At 39.6% G+C, this 16,820-nt stretch overlaps 3 protein-coding genes across 3 annotated transcripts; all 3 read right to left on the reverse strand.

Moving 5' to 3' along the window:
* Positions 1–693: 693 nt before the first annotated feature.
* Positions 694–6,033, reverse strand: LOC117920106 (26S proteasome non-ATPase regulatory subunit 7 homolog A). The gene is made up of 10 exons (XM_034837465.1): positions 5,725–6,033; positions 5,266–5,358; positions 5,104–5,185; positions 4,124–4,220; positions 3,894–3,969; positions 3,682–3,740; positions 3,401–3,523; positions 1,800–1,857; positions 1,618–1,703; positions 694–1,134 (listed from the first exon to the last, which is right to left on the reverse strand). The coding sequence occupies exons 1-10, from the start codon at positions 5,909–5,911 to the stop codon at positions 1,063–1,065; spliced, it is 933 nt and encodes a 310-aa protein (XP_034693356.1). The 5' UTR covers positions 5,912–6,033; the 3' UTR covers positions 694–1,062.
* Positions 6,034–7,057: 1,024 nt separating this feature from the next.
* Positions 7,058–13,576, reverse strand: LOC117920103 (BTB/POZ domain-containing protein At3g09030). The gene is made up of 3 exons (XM_034837458.1): positions 11,139–13,576; positions 10,370–10,489; positions 7,058–9,129 (listed from the first exon to the last, which is right to left on the reverse strand). Exon 1 carries the CDS (start codon positions 13,235–13,237, stop codon positions 11,810–11,812), a length of 1,428 nt encoding a protein of 475 aa, XP_034693349.1. The 5' UTR covers positions 13,238–13,576; the 3' UTR covers positions 7,058–9,129; positions 10,370–10,489; positions 11,139–11,809.
* A 502-nt stretch (positions 13,577–14,078) lies between these two features.
* On the reverse strand, positions 14,079–16,540 carry LOC117920101 (glycerol-3-phosphate 2-O-acyltransferase 6). The gene is made up of 2 exons (XM_034837456.1): positions 15,797–16,540; positions 14,079–15,128 (listed from the first exon to the last, which is right to left on the reverse strand). Exons 1-2 carry the CDS (start codon positions 16,412–16,414, stop codon positions 14,247–14,249), a joined length of 1,500 nt encoding a protein of 499 aa, XP_034693347.1. The 5' UTR covers positions 16,415–16,540; the 3' UTR covers positions 14,079–14,246.
* Positions 16,541–16,820: the final 280 nt, after the last annotated feature.

A 16,820-nucleotide genomic window follows, 5' to 3' on the forward strand; every position in this document is an offset into this window, starting at 1 on the left:
TATTGAAAAGTCATAAACCAAGATTTTTTTTGGACGTCTTGATTAATTTTTTCTTTACATATGATCATATTTTTATTAGGTAAATAAATTGTAAATCAATTAAGACTTAATTTATTTAATTCATTAATAAATCTAATAATTTCTAAAAATAACTTAAAACCAAATAGTGATTCAATTAATGTAAAAAAATTATGGATAAAAATTGGTTTAAAATATCAATTAATTTTTTATATGTAAAATAATGCCCATAAGCCTCCCAGGTTTCCTACTGAATTGGCCGTACTGCTTTATAGACTCGACTATTGTTTTCCTACAAAGGCAGCTGCCAATACATATATTAATTAGGTAACCTAATTTCCAGGGATGTCGGCTAAGGCTTTCCTCTGGATCCCAGGGTCTAATCGTGACTTTGTACGGTTAGAATTTAAAAACAGATAGCCAAGTTTTACTTTCTCTTCTCAGCTAAGGAATCAACTAGTTAACTCTACCTGAATTTTGGTGCCGAACACAGAAAGCAAGCCAAGAGCAAATCAATTTGCAAGCAAATGGAAAACACAATCATGTCCGGAAGGATTTGAAACCCCATTAAATGACAAGCAGAAGAAAATAATCCACCGCCCCAAAGGGGTTAGGTTCTGATCAAAAAAAAAAAAAAAAAGGGGGTTAGGTTTAATCCTTCTCAAATCACGAGTATAGGATAATGTTAAGAAGTTTCCTCATCCATACTCATCAACTTCAAATGACAACTGAAAATTTTTCATAAATGGACCAAATCAGCAAGCTGGCTGGGTTTTGATGTCGGATTGAAAAGCAACGTATTCTATACCTAATGGCTACCTGAGATGATATCAAATGATAAGTAAAATACAGTATCAACAACATCATATAATAAATCAACTAGGACGATGAATCTCAAGTTCAGAGCTCTGTTATCTCTGTCGTGGAGAACACAATATTCTCAAGAATGAGAACCTTCAACAGTTGAATTTAACTGGTTCCCTCCCCCAAAAGCCTGAGCTCTATCATGGCTAAAACTCCAGAGACCAATAAAAAAGTCCATGTTCAGCTTCCAGCAACGGCCGGGACGGCTGCTGGCTTTGCATCCTCAGCTTTCTCATGCTCTTTGTTAAGCATCTGAAAACCAAATTTGAGTGTGTAAAGATCAACTAGATACTTTTTCTATAAGAGAGAAAGCATCAAAAAGGGAAAAAAAAAAAAATCCAACTACAGGAGCATGTTATAAATAACAAGTAATCTAATATGGAAGACATCAAGAAACACTTATTTAACAACATCCCCAGTAAGTTAAGTGTTCCATAAATTTCAATGGCAAGTACATGCAATATGGCTTCAGTGCCAGCTATTGCATGCATTGAAGATATCTAAAAACTTAAGGTGTGAGCACATCATTCTTGTTCATGCTGGCAAGATGCATTAACCTCACATTTATGTATGTCCACAAAGTAACATGCATGGGACCAATACAACACAACTTCTATCTTTGAAATGACAAATTCTCGTAACATTCAACTCAATATCCAGCTTAAAATCAGGTAACTAAGGCCAATGTCTAGTTAGCATGAAAAAACTCATTCATATGAGAAGAGGGCATATTACCTTGTTATTGATCAAGTTGTGGAGAGCTATAACACTTCGGATGAGAGATGAAAGATAAATAACCAACATCATATCATTTGTTTTCACTGCATAGAAAAGGGCACACATATGGATCAAAGAGTGGGAAAGGTTAGATGACATGATGAAGATACCAAAGGCAGAAAATAATATCTTGGCCTCACCTGCAAATGCCTTGATTAACTCAGCAACATTGAGATTTGGAAGCAAGTTGAAAACATCCTGCAATTTTGATGAAAATAAAAACATTGGATACAGGAAGGTCGTGGATAGATAAGATAGAGAAAAAAAATCCACACATGGAAAAAATAATATACAAGTATCATTGTCCAACCTTAATCACAACCATTTTTTTTTATTATGCCATTTATAGTATGTGATCAAACAAAACAATATACAACCAAACCAATTTTTCTAAGAGATTATATAATCTAGGCATTGAACACATTCAAAGAGTGATTTTATTTATTTATTAGTGTGTGACAAGAAGCTACAACTTTTATAACTTGCAGAGAGAGAGAGAGAGCACATTCCTTTTTCGTAATCATGGAGTCAATCAAAGAAAGCAATATATAAACAAAGCTTTTCTCCAAGAAATTACTGAATCTCAACATTGAACATGCATTCAAAGTGTACACCTTTTTTCTTGATAAAAAAAGGAACAAAAGAAAAAGAAAAAGTGTACATTTTTTTTTGATAAGCTATACTTCTGTCACTTGAATTAAGTAATAAAAAGATTTAAAAGAGAAGGGAAGGAGAGAGAAAGAGAGCACAGTAAAAGAAGTAGGCTAGAGAAATTATACTAGTATTTGTAGAGAGAGAGGGAAGGGGAAAGAGAGATAACATAAACAAAGTGGGTCTTCCCACAAAACCACATCCTGGATTCCCAACCCAATGCAACGGTGAAGACAGCTTATCAATTTGCCAATCTGGATTTACAAGAAAACAAACAGCTGAAAACTCATCCAGATCCACAATCCTCATCCAGGTTTTGTGTCTGCATGACCCTCTTCAACCATGAGCCACACAAGAAAGGAGTGTCATTGAAAGAGATCCCTCCACTGTAAGGTTACCCAATTATATTCACACTCAGTTGTCTAAGATGGCAACCTCAAAACAAAGTGAACTGCCCTAAAAGTTTGCTCTCAAACTGCACCTGATAGACATGTCAGTTGCCATGTCTAGCACAACCAAAAAGGGAAAAAGAATGTCACAAATGGAAACATGTAGGTGTATCTGACATGAAAAAAAAGAACAAATGATAAATAGATTTATCAGTCCCACATCTTATGAAACACATAGCAAGTGAATAAATCTTCCTCAATAACTCACACATCATCATAAAACCAAACTCATAAATTAATAAAAAACGAAAAAGGAAAAATTGTGTAGCTAGTCTACATTGAGATTTGGTTCCTTTTCTTTGATATGATATCCTCATTTACCTACAGTTTCAAGAAGACCTTCCAAACCGCTTCTCCATACACATAAAACACTAGCTCTTACTTTAAAAAATAGATAAAGACCTAAAAATAATGAAAAGAAATATGAGATCCTACATCATGTCTTCCTGAAAAATACAGATGCACGCACACCTACACATGAAGGCGGGAAGGAAGCTTTCACACACACACACACACACACATGTAAGTGACAGGTAGATACAATACAGAGAAAGCAAGATATGTGATCAAGGTAGCTCCAAAATAGGATTCTAATGACATCAGTAGGACGTAAATGTACAAATAAATGAAGCAAACTCTACCTGGAGATGGTAAAGAATCTCATGATTTAGAGGAAGCTTTCCATCAACCACAAGATCAAGATAACCACGTATTTCTCTCAGTCGTGCATCCAAACCCTTCAAGGCTGCTAGTTTTCCAGTGACCTCTGTTGTAAGAGACAAAAGAGAACTGGTGGTCATTCCTTTCTTCTTTTTTTCACATAGTTGTGACACTTGTGAGAGAAGCTTCAACTTTCAGATATTTCTAAACTTGATGCAAAAGAGTCAACAACTTAAAGTAAGAAAATTCAGGAGGACAGAACCTCTGTTGCAAGAGTGCTAATGGTCGTATCCTTCACATCCCTAAGCAAGTGCTCAACTCCTAGGGAAAGGTGACACATGAAGTTAATTACTGAAGGTTCAAAAAGGTAAATAATTCATGATAAAGTCAATTTGCATCTTCAAGTTCAGAATACGGAAAGGGAAAAAAGCATTGCTAAGAGGAAAATAAGAAGCTTTTCGGCTCATGACATACCAATTTCCTCAACTTCATGAGCAGCAATTTCAGATGGGACATGGACAAAAACCTTCTGGCTTTTCTGGGTAGCATTCTGTAACCATAAGCAAGCATTAGAGTAAACCAACAAGTCATTTTAATGAAATGTCTTAGACAGTAAGTCAGCAAGATTCAAGCTGAATAAAATGTAACTGATCAATCACGCACCAGCTAAATAAGAAAACATTAATGATGTTCTTAGTTCTTACCTCTTTCACTTCCTCAACAGCATAATAAGCCTTGGTGGGAATTCCTAGCTCCTTTGGTTGGACATCAATAATGACTAAGACAGGATTGGGAACATAGCTGCAAAACCAAAGAGAAACTGATTAATCACACCGACCAGATGAAGGAAAATCAATTTCCATTGTTAGAAATGTCAATATATTTGATGATCCAAGATCACGAGCTCATTTATTCAGTTCTATCTTTTTACCGATAACAATTCATTCAAGTTCTTATCTTTTGGCCAATTATTGTACTGAATGAAACTTAGATGGGCATCACGCTACACAAAATCATTGTTTATTTAGTTGCGAGAAACATGAAGCCGAGGAAAAGATAGAGATTAACATATTGAAAACCAATAATGTCCGTTTCTCATCTCAAGGTTCAGGCTTTAAAAGGTGACTCAATATTCAACTTCAGATCAGTTTCTTGGCCTATTTATTTATGTTTAATTATCATATAGAAATTAAGGAAAATCAGCATGAGCTTGTGAAGAACACCATGAAAAAAATGAAACAATTCCTTCACAGATTGTTGCATCTATTTCCCACCAATTAGTCCACAGAAATGCAAAAAATTTCAGATAAAGCTCCCTATACCAACATGGCCAAATCTCTAGTGCTACATCATTCCAAGAAGTTCCCAAAGAAACTACCGAAGAACAATACATAACCAAGCAGGAGAAAAAAAGGACCAAACCTTACAAAGCTCTTTGACAATGAAAAAGATGATTTACTAGTTACACAAGCTCAAGCATATAGAACAATTATGGAACATTATTACAAATCATAATAATGTTTCTCAGGAGTAAGATGTAGTTCCACTGACACAAAAATTACAAGGATGCTTCTTAAGAATCAGATCAAGCTTCACTAATATATCAGTTGCAAAATAAGCTTTCCAGAATAAGATTAAATTTCAGTAATTAATCGTTTATAAGAATCAAGATCCATGAGCTTACTCATGGAACAGTCCGTGAATATCTAGGTCATTCTCCCGCAGTTTTGGTCCTGTGCTGTACCATCCAACCACGTGCTCCTTGGCTGAAACAAATCATAAATTCCCATAAGAAATCGCCCATAAAAATTGTAAGCGAGACCTCATCATTTACGAAAAATAATACCATTTATTCTCTTGAACATGGAAAACATTGATTCATGATAGTTGTGGTCAAGAAACCATATGCTTGGGTCCTTGTCATCTTCTTCAAAGGGCACTGCAAACACAACACCCTACTATTTAGCAACAGCCAATAATTGACAATTCTTGTACCCTCTTAACAATGCCAATACTATAAACCCTAACCCTCCGCTTGGTGCCCAAGAAAACTAAGGAATGGAAAAGAAAATTATCAATATACTCTTTGTGGCTGTGGTCCCAAAAATTAAAAACAAAATAAGAAAATTATGAAACCAAGACAAGCAATTAATCATGTAAAGTTGAGTGCCGAATTTCAATCATTAGCTGCGTCTTAAATGTTCGTTTTCTTTTATTTTTCCACATTTTCTGAGCAACCAAACGGACCATAAAATTTCAGATCTAAACAGAATGAAGAAAGGTAGCTGGAGGTTTAGAATTGAACCTGCGTAACTGTTAGTGACATCAACAGTTCCTTTGAAAGAACTACCGAGTAGAACTCCGATGACTCGTTTTCGAGTGTCTTTGGCGACTCGGTTGTAGTTGTCGACGATGCTGAGAAGCACCAGAGGATGGACTATGACCTTCTCGATCGGTCTGGATGATATCTGCTGCGTCTTAATCACGTCCATCGGTATTTCGATTCAACGGCGGAGATCAGTCCGTACCCAAGCCCTAGCCCTCGGTCTCTCTCTTCTTCGACTCTCCAGAATGCCCTTGTGCTTCTTGCGATTCTCGCTTCATGAAAATTCAGAATACAGGCAAAACCCACCGCACAAGAAACCTTTTCCAAAGCTCCGCACTGGGCCACCCGGCTGCGCTCAGGTATGGGCCAGTGCATTCTGGGCCTAACCAACCCATCACCCATGGCCCACTTTTGTTCAAATCTTAAAAGCATCCAAATTTCCTCTGGTTTAACAATTTATCTTTTTTTATTTCTATTTTTTTTCATATCTTTCCAGTGCTCTTTAATTATGAATATTTCCCCTTTTTTTATTTTTTTTATTGTTACACATTGACATTAAAATAATTGAAATAAAACTTTTCAACCATGATCATTTATCACCATTTAGATTGACTCTTTGAAAGCCAAAATCTTTATTTTTATTTTGATATTTTAATTAAAATATTTTAACTTAAAAAAATTGTTCAAAAAGAAAACTAGAATAATGTTACCCTTTAAAAGCCTGTGTCTTTTATTGTGCCTAGAAATTATTTCATGTCATAAAATTTTTGTATATCAAAACCTTCTTATTCCAACTTTTGGTTAAAACTAAAATATGAGAAGTTATTCCAAATGTAATTAAATAAATTTTCCTTTATTGTATTTCTACCCTTCCATTTTATCCTTCTATCACTCTCTCTTCTAAGCCTTTCCGAGAGCCCAACTAGGCTTTGGGAGATGGTTAAAACCTCTTGCTCAAATGAGGCCACATGAGAAATCCATTAAAATTTATTGAGGGTGCCCACGCAAAAACTAATGTGTATTTCCTGAGCTCACATATTTCTCATCAAAATTTATTGAGGGTGTCCATGCTAACTAAATTTAAAAGTCACAGCTTTTTCTAAACTCACATGCAGCATTGAAACAACTCAAGGAGTAACCTTTGAACAGGTTGTGACATCAAACCGAATAGCCAATGTCCAAATACCTAATCTCAAGTTCTCAGAGCTTGTGAGACTGTTCCACCATGACAGAATGATGGGATTGCTAATGAGACATAATGTTTTGCTAATTGATTCCAGGAGTTAAGGTGATTGTTTGGGACCGGGGCGAAGAGACAACAAACCCTTGCCTGTCATATATACTGAAAAAACACTACCGACAAATCCTGCTCTAAATACGACATTGGTGAAGAAACACAAGTAGTTCCCTCATCGAGTAACCTAATCAGTGAAGAATCACTCAATGCTATTATCAAAAGTTCCATGGAGGCTCCCAAGAAGTAGGAACTGAGGAAGCAGTCGGATTTGTTAAGTAAACCGTGGCTCTTAACCACATCTAGCCTTCGAGCCTCTACTTTAGCAGCTGCCATCTCATACAAAACTGTATGGACTATGGAAGAAACTGGCAATGCTAGAGAGCTTGAAATCCCATCAACAGGCCCAAGATGGAGAAACTGAGGAAGCAACCAAAATATTTGCTTGCTCAAAAACGCAAGTGTTTCCAATGGAGATCACAACCCCAAAAATTATGAAGGTCACCCATGTTGGTACAACTTCAATGTGGCCAGTTAAGGCAATCTCCCCACTTTAATCCCTCACTTTCAAATCTCCTGGCACTCCAACAGTGAACACTCTTGCAGCAAAAGAAGACGCAAGTGGATCCCAGGAATCCCCCTTCATTCTAGTCAGGTTTCACGCAAAGAAAAAGGAAAGACCACAAGAAAGAGACTTCACCTATCAGCTATCTGCTCTCACCTTTATCGCACCGGTTGGCTGATGGGTGAGCGACTTGGGCTGCTGTGCGGGAGAAATGTGCCCATTCTTGATTGGTAAAGCAGTTTTGTGCAGAGGAGGGCGGTCGACAGCATTTCCAGCAGCCTCAGAGGGAGCAGGAACTGCTGCTAGAAGTTTGGGGCATGGCATGGCATTCTTAGAGCAAACAGGAGATGAGGAGGCAAGTACAGCGTGCCCAAAATGTGGTTGCCACTCACAAGGAGCACCTAGCTGGTTGATCCAGACATGATTGTAGACGCATGCCGGGCTCACTCTTCTTGGTCGGAGCATACAATAGTACTGTCAACAGGAACAGTTCCTGTACAGTTCCAGGCCCTCAAATCCACATGGAAATTGTGCATACAATTATTTTGGTTTCCTCGACCTCTCACTCCGCAAAGTCTCCATCTATGCTGCTCTTGTTGTACTAAAGTTTGGCTTGGCAATACAATGACAACGTCATCTAAGCACCTGCGCATCAACCATACAAGAAAACATGGATAGAGTTTTTTGTAACCCATAAACCACACTAAATTCTACTGCACAAAGCATCATAACTGAGTACCACGTAAAGCACAATGCAGTTTTTTAAGCTACAACTTAACATGGCAGTTTCTCTCTTATTCTCTTTATTTATATGTCCCACAGGCTGATAGACTAGGCCACAGAGACAACCAATGATACAGGTGGGGTTGAACAACTGTCACCAAATTGAAATTGGGAACCTCGCTTGGTGCCATGCAGAGTTAATGCCAGATATGCCTGAAAATCTATGTTTTGGGTTCTTATAGATGAGTTTTCTTGAATAAGTCAACGAGAGAGGACGGAGTGGGTGTCAGAAGAGAAGAGAACCTGAGCCCCAGGGTCTGTTGCCCAAGCTGAACACCAAAGTACTATTTTTCATAGAGCTGACTAGCTCCCTTGGAGGGCTGTGGAATGTCTTGGACATGGAGGGCACAAAGATTCTGAACACTGTTTTAACTTGTGAGTGGAGTCAGTGGACTACCCTTCGGTTTAGCACATCTATACAGACATAACCAGCTCAAGAACAGAAGTGTTGCAGACAGCATAACTAATGCTGGAACCCCAAACTAACAGACCATGACTTTATATATGCAAGAGCACAACCTCCAATCACTGGGAGAAGGGTCATAAGAAAGGAGCCAACATTTTGTCAAGGCACCTTCCTTTTCATATCAATTTGATCACTGGGTGTTTGGATTTTTCCTTGTTCAGTAAAGAATGATCCTAAGGAGGTTATATGACCAGATATCCCAACAGCTATAAGGGCTAATGCTGTACAGAACAGGACTCCTTGGGTGTTGCCAATGCATTCTGGCTGGTATAAACTACAGGTCCCTGTTGTATTAGAAAGAACAGGTGGTGTTGACCTTGCCAAGAAGCTGAGTCCCTGCAGACAGAAGAAATGGCTTAAATAGAAGAAATTCCACTAACAGCAAGTCTTTCAATAATGGAATAAATAGGGGTTGAATTAGTTGGATAAATAAGTGAGACTACAACAGTGTTATTGACTGTGGGCCTAGGCACAATAACAAAGCATTATATCCTAACTACTTAAGTCAGGTAGATAAATCTTTCTTCAACATTCAGGTCTATCCAAGATCATAATAGAAGCTATCACTTCACATGGTGTGACTTAAAGTAATCTAAATGACATGCTCTTCCAATAATATCAAATTAGGTATGCGCCCTCTAATTCTGTATACATGCATAGCACATGCCACCTGTATTATTACAAACCTATAAAGTTTTATTTTGATTTCCATTACAATGGGGCAAACCAACAACAGGGCCACCTCCATGACTTCCTAAAATGAAGTGCCAGCAAAATTAGGACTCCAAGAATGATAAGGATATGTTTTTCATAGGACTATAGTGACAGAGATAATCAAGCATTAAATATTTATAACACTTTAACCATAGATGGAGTCAACAAATTGTCCTACCTATGGACATTTGTTGTAGAACACTTTAGCCCCCACATTTCTAAGTAGTGAACACTAGAAAGATAAATTTAACTCCAGATGCTGGGCCAGAGACTCCTTTCAAACATAATGCAGCTTTAAAATGTTCCATATGCAGATACATGTTTTGACTAACTCAGTTGGTCTACCCAACTATGATGCTACATTTGTCCCACCGAGGCAGCAGTTGGTCTACCCAAAAAAAACAGTCCAAGGTTTATTTCAAATATTATGAACTCATATGGGAATCTTTATCATGAGGCCTACCAGTTGTAAATTTCGTTGGTTGGTCAATGATAATGTAAGGCAGCTTTAAAAAGCCAGAACATTCAAAATCCCTTTCTTCATTGTCAAAACTGTGACACAGATGCTTGGTTTTGGCTAATTAAAAGCATGTTCATCCATTTGAAAAAATGAAGCTATGGAAAACAAAACATAAACAAGTTTGAATGCTACATGACACCATGATTGAATAACCGTATTTTGATTAGATTCTTAAACACTCCCTGATCATTCTTCCTGTTTTCCCTACTGAATGGGACTAAATATAGAAAAACTACATAAACTATTTTGGTGTAGTTTATTATAATCAAAGCAAATGGCATAAATGATTCAATATCATTCATACAAAATTCTCAAAAAAAGAGGGAGGATCTAGAAACTTACAAGGCTATAGGCAAGACTCGAGAACAAGATCATCCAATAGTCACTCATGAAAGCAACAAGGAAGGTCATGCCTAAAGGCATTATGATTGCAGCGCCCAAGAACAATGTCGACAATAGGAGCTGCAGATGTGAACACAAGCATCCAAACATTTGTTAAGGATGCCATCACCACCCACATGGCATACCCGCTAGTATATCAGCTCATACAAGAACCACCATGTATACACAAGAAACAAAATGGAAAAACAATGAATGAATAATTTACAAACCTCTTGTTTTTGCTCTGCCATTTGCACAAAGCAATTGCTCAAATACCACATGCATTATATTTTCACACACTCGTTGTCAAAACAGCTTTCTATTAATATGACTCAGCTTACGCCAATTGGAATTGGGATCAATTAATTTCCAGGGGCATCTTTGTTGACAAGGAGATGCCCGCAAGTGTTTTACTTTGAACCCTTCATTAGATGGGCTAAAACCAATTGCTGACTTATGAAAAAACGAAAGGCAGTTCAATAACCCATGAAAAAGCTGCCAAGGGCAGATTTCACCTCTGCTTTCTGTTGAACAACAAAAAATTTTGTTTTAAAAAAAGAGTTAAAAACAGAATTTGTAGAAAATGGTAGGAGAAGCCACTCAAGTTGCAATCACAGCACTAACAGTAAAAAGAATAAGTTCCAAGCACAGATGAGCTAAGAAGAATAGAAGATGTATTAATGTTAAATTTAAAAAAAAAAATCACTCAGACATTGAAAAAGAGACCTACCTCCAAGAATGGGTGACACTCTGAATCACTCCAAGAATACAGATCTTTAGCTTGAGCAAACTGGAATTATTCTGCATATAGATAATGAGGGAGCACAACAGATTGCAGAAGAAATCAGATAACAGGTTTTGAGGGGAACTGGGTTTGGTGAATTTTGTACTAAAAGAGGGATCATAGAAGAAATTTCCAGGCGACTTGGGGGAGGAATGCATCCATAGGAAGAAAATAGGAGTCTCCAGCTAACTTCCTCTAGCCCCCAAGATACCGTCCCCCTGACACCAGAGCCATCTGTGTGCTTGCCATCACTTAGGATGCTATTATTGTTGTTGAACATCTGACCATTGCCATATGCCACTTGATTAATGTTATTAAAGATTCATGCAATAATTTGATGGGATAAACTGTCCTGAAAATGTTCAAGAGTGTACAGGCAAATGATAATAACAATAATAAAAAATCACGGTTTTTTACAAGTTTGTTTTAGGAGAAAAAACCATTGGTGCTAACGTGCTGAGATTAGAGGGTGCATTCGTGAGAACAGAAGAGGAGCTTAACTGCATTGTGATTCAAAAATTGCTTGGAATTACATCTTTTCTGATACAATATATCTGAGGGCGATGAAAAGAAGACCCAAATTCAACAAAATTTCAAAAAGCAGCTCCTAGCTTAGATTATAAAACCGAAACTGCACCTGAGAAATTGGAGCTTTCCCACACTTCAATCCCTTCGACATCTTCTCTACTAATAAATAGCCTATCACCACCACCTTCCATTTTCGCTATGGTACCCCTCTCTAAATCATCCAACTTATCAACATAATTCCTCCTATAAGACCCTTCAGAAACCATATTCTCCCTCTCCTCCTCTGTTTCTTTATCCTCTACTTGAGACCAAACCTCTAGGCCTCCTCCTCGCGCAACAAAAACTTGCTTTCTGTAACAATGTATCACACTGCTGCTGTCACCTCCACCCTTATGTGCCATGCTAGGGTTATTGTCTCTCAAATACACCCACGGGTCTTCTCCTAATTTACGCAAATCTGCCATTCCTACATCCCCCGATTGGGAGCAAACCTTGAACATGGTTGACTCATCCGCATCCACGTCCACATCAGCGAACGAATCCCCAAACCTACAGCTTCGCCCCGACCCTGGCTCGGTCGTCTCCCAAACCACCTCGCCGGACCTAGGGTCCCACAGCCTGATACAGCCCGAGTACCCGAACGCACCTGAAGTGACGGCACTGGCAAAGATGAGGCTGGAGCTTGGCATGTAAGTCAGTTTTCCGGCACCCATGGTCTTCATGGAATTGCCGGACTGGCGACCAATTTCCGACACGACCTGGAGCGTGGACTTGTCAATTACGAGGATGCAATTCTCTTTGTGACGACAATAGAACGACGCATATACAGAATTTGGAGAGTCTGCGATCGCGGACACCAGAGCCTTGTATATCCTAGGATCGGAGGGATCAGTCCAGTGCGCAGACGCTACATGACGTCCGCCGGATATGTCGTATATGTGAAGCCCAGCCGCAGTATCCGATCCAACGGCGGCTACATCCGGCCAGAGGCGGCGGATGGATGTGATATCGTTGATGTGAGTCCGAATAGTGCCGGCATGGGCCAAATTGCAATCATAGGCGGAGATCTGACCGCCATGAGCAATCCACAAGGAACCGTCACCGGCACCAGCAGTGAAAGCAGAGGGAAGGCCATCAGAGGCAGGACGGATGGTGGCGACAACAGAGGTGTCGATCCCGGAGAGGGGAGGGGGCAACATGGCAGATTTGAGACGAGACTCGATGCCGTAGTAGAGGGCTTCATCGGTGAGTTCTTGCTTGGAGAATCGGCGAGCGGTGGAGGGAATACGATTGGTTCGAAGGACAGAGAGAAGGACGGAGAAGATCTCAGGGTCACGGTCGATGAAAACGGGGTTGGAGTCGTCGATGGGGCGGGCGGAGAGGGCTTGAAGGAGTGAATCAGGGCCGCCGGAGCGAATAGTAGAAATAGTGGTCTCGAAGAGTTTGCCACCGACGTTGAGCTTGATTCGGTCGTGAGGACGATGGGCAGCTCCAAAATAGGGGTTTCCGTCCTCCATTTCTAGGAAGACGGCGTGCGTGTAGGCCAAAGGTTTTGATCTGGTAAAGACCCTTCTTGCTTGGTACTTGGTAGGTATTCACAATTGACTCGCCTTAGGATTTGCAGTTGAGAGTGAAGATTACAGGGAAAGGGATTGGGATTGCGTGGAGTCTAGGATCCTAATTGCCAAACCGCATTCTATTTTTGGGTAAATTTACTCCACTCCCAACTCCCTTGTGTTCATGCTTCTAACCATATTATCAGCCAAAAACATTTTACTTCTTCATCCATTTTTGGAAAGTTCAACTCGAGGAGAAATTAAAATAAGAAATTTCAGCACAACCCTATAATTAAAAGGAATAGAAATTAAGAAAATACAAAGTTCTTCTCACTTCTGCATAAGCAGTTTTTAATTTAAAAAAAAAAAAAAAAAAACTCTTTATAAGCACTCTAGGCGTTTTAATCTTTCATTTGGCCCAATATGGAAGGGCCTGGGCCTGGGCCTGGGTTTGCCTCCAGGCCCTTTTTGGTTTTTACTCTGATGCCCCTTAATAATAATATTATTATTATTTTTTTCTCATTCTACCGTCCAGTGGCCTTGAATTAGAGGTCATACAAGCAACTGGTAGTCTGGTACTAACAGGTAGGAATAGATAACCAACTATCTGAATTGAAAGGTGAGTCCCTCTTAATTTCTTAATTTCTTCTGACTCATTCTTTCTATCAAGCCAATCCTCAATCGTGCAAGTACGCTATCCTCTCCATGTTGGTGCAGCGACCACCCGCTCCCACAAAGCGACTCTAAGGTGAAACTTGTCCAGATAAAATTTATTTTCAAAAACTTAAAAAAAAAATGACCGTTGACTTGTCTCCATGACAATATAAGAAACTATTATTTTTATAATCACAACAATTTATTATCATCACAATCGGAGTTCATTGTCATGATAATGATTCCGGCATATAATATATGTAAAACAATAGAAAATCATGAGACTAATTAATTTACTTTGAATCACTTTGAGTTCTCAAGCCTTTTCCTTTTCCTTTTCCTTCTTGAACGGAACACTGCCGTCTGTTCCGGCAAGTATGGCGTATTTGTCCTTCCTGGTCAAGTTAGTGCACTCAAAGCCAAGGGTTCCAGCCAGCACCCTCTGGATGTAATTTGCAACTTCGATTGGGGATTTCCCACCTTTGCAAGTGAGCTCGGCGGGCAGCTGATTCAAGAAGGTGATCTCGTAGGTGGGCATTGGATTCATGAACACGAAGTAAGGATCCAACAACTTATAACCCCGGGCTGACGTGCCATAAAACACGCTCTGCTTGGTATTAATGGCAACAGGCACAATTCTATCAGTGAGCTCAGCAAAAAGGGCGCTAAATCTCAACAGAAATGGCTCTCTACATGTAGTTCCCTCCGGACAAATTACTAAATCACCTTCTTCAAGTAAGCGCTTGATATTTGCTGCATCCTTTTCTCTCTCCCTGGATAGTGCAACGGCTTTGATTGGAGAAATTAGCTCGGAGAATTTGCTAATACTGTAAGTGACACAGCTGATTTTTCTGCCTAAAGCCACAGCCGTGACCACGGGGTCCAAAACTGTCCTATGGTTGCAAACGAAGAGGACTCCACTTTGGCCTCCCTTTGGCGGGGGAGGAGGTGTACCCTTAACAATAAGCTTTATTCCCAGGATCTTGTAATTGTACCTCACAATACGCTCTGGCAAGGGAATGTTGAGGTAGACCCTAAGGATGGAGAGAATGATCCCAATTGGCATCCATAAGAAAGTCAACAGGGCAGCCACAGGGGTGGGTCTCTGAACCAAACGTCCCTCGTGAAAAATGACTGGACTCAGAAGCTTGTTCCTTGGTAGTGGCTCACATTTTGTCCTTGGCACCATGTATCCTTCCTGCAATAATATATGCCAAAACTAATTTACCCAACCGATAAAACCTTAAATCATTAATTTGGGATGGGATGGGATGAAGCTGAATATAATTATTAATTATATACAGGAGATCTCGCATAAGTAATCATAAGAACCAAAAGGATTCATGATTAAACCATTGTCATTGTCCATCGCCACTTGCATGAAAGCTGAATGAGCAGAAAACTATATGTGGTGTGATTTATTCTTCATATTTCTTTCATGAGGATCTCGGAAATGAAACATGCATGATGGATCAAATTTTATTAATTGTGACGGGACCATGTTGTTAATTGTTGTACTTCAGAAAAAAGAATGGAGAAGAGAAAAGCATGAGGCCCCAGGGAACAGAGACCCGTTAGACAGTTGAGCGTAGATAAGTGCCCGTGGACCATTAAAATTTAAAACTTGTTCAAAACCGAAAAGAGAGATGCTCATGAACAAAACATTGTTCCCATAAAAGCTCTCACCAAACTATGCAAAATAGAAAAATATGACAGGTAACTCTGCATGTTTCAATTGTTGTACCAAAATGTGGAGTTAAGAAACAGCTCATCCAAATTAAAATCTCATCACCACCACCAGGGAAGAAAACGAAAGGGAGAAAAACAAAAAAGGCGAAAGAAAATGACTGGGTGTGGAAATCGAACCTTGCATAAGGACATGAAATCATGATCCGTATCTCTATCTCCCAGGCCCACATCTGGCAAATTCATGCCAAATTCTTGCTGCACTGCCGCTTTCTTATGTTCCCCAACCAAAACTCCTGGTTTCTTCACAAACCCAGTCGCCCTTCCGGAGTTCGATACTTCCAACTCGGTCCCAAGAACCTTATCGGCACCCATATAGGTCTTCACAAAGGGTTCCACCATAATTCTAGGATTGGCAGTAATGATATACCTCTTCCCAAAGGAATTAAACACTCTCCAACTCTCGGGGTGCACATCCTCAGCATAGAACTTGGGCAAGACTGACCTCGAAACAAGCTCAATCTCTCTAACTTTGAGTCCCGCAAAAGCCATATAGATAAAGATTTTAATGGCTAGCGACTCCGAAATGAACAAGTAAATGAAATACACTAGTGGAACCGATGCTAGGAGGAGGATTGCCCTCACAAGGCTACCAGCTTCAAGTGCCACAAGCATGAAGTAGGGAAAAGCGCTTCGGGACACAAGAAGCGTGCCATCTAAGTCTGCCGCCACTGTCTGATTGGCTCGACCGTCGGAGCTGCATTTCAATATTGGTTGGAAATGGCGTTGAGCCCCCATGAGAGAGAGAGAGAGAGGGAGGGAGAGAGGAGTGGTGTGTGTTATTGTGTGTGTGAGGCGTGGTATGTCATGAAGAGAATGGTAGAGGGGGTGGGGGGTTTAAAAAGGTGGAGAGAAAGGAGTGGATGCAGTTGGTCATGTAAATATTATGCAGTTGAGGGTTGGAGAAAAGACTTTCTTTTCTTTTCTTTTTAAGGGGGTTGAGGTTTGTAAAACCTTCTTTGACGTTTAAACTAGGGCAGTTGTGAGGAGGGGTCTTGAGTAGTTGAAAGTCGATACCAACGCCTCCGATTCATTCAATTAGCCTACTTTTTAGTTTCTTGGCGCCGCCCAGTCGACACCAATTATGGCTTAGCCTATAATACCCTTGTATTTTAGCAAAGTTTATTCCAATATAAGGTTGAGG

The sequence above is a fragment of the Vitis riparia genome, chromosome 8 (assembly GCF_004353265.1).
Source record: "Vitis riparia cultivar Riparia Gloire de Montpellier isolate 1030 chromosome 8, EGFV_Vit.rip_1.0, whole genome shotgun sequence".
Taxonomy (NCBI): Eukaryota; Viridiplantae; Streptophyta; class Magnoliopsida; order Vitales; family Vitaceae; genus Vitis; species Vitis riparia.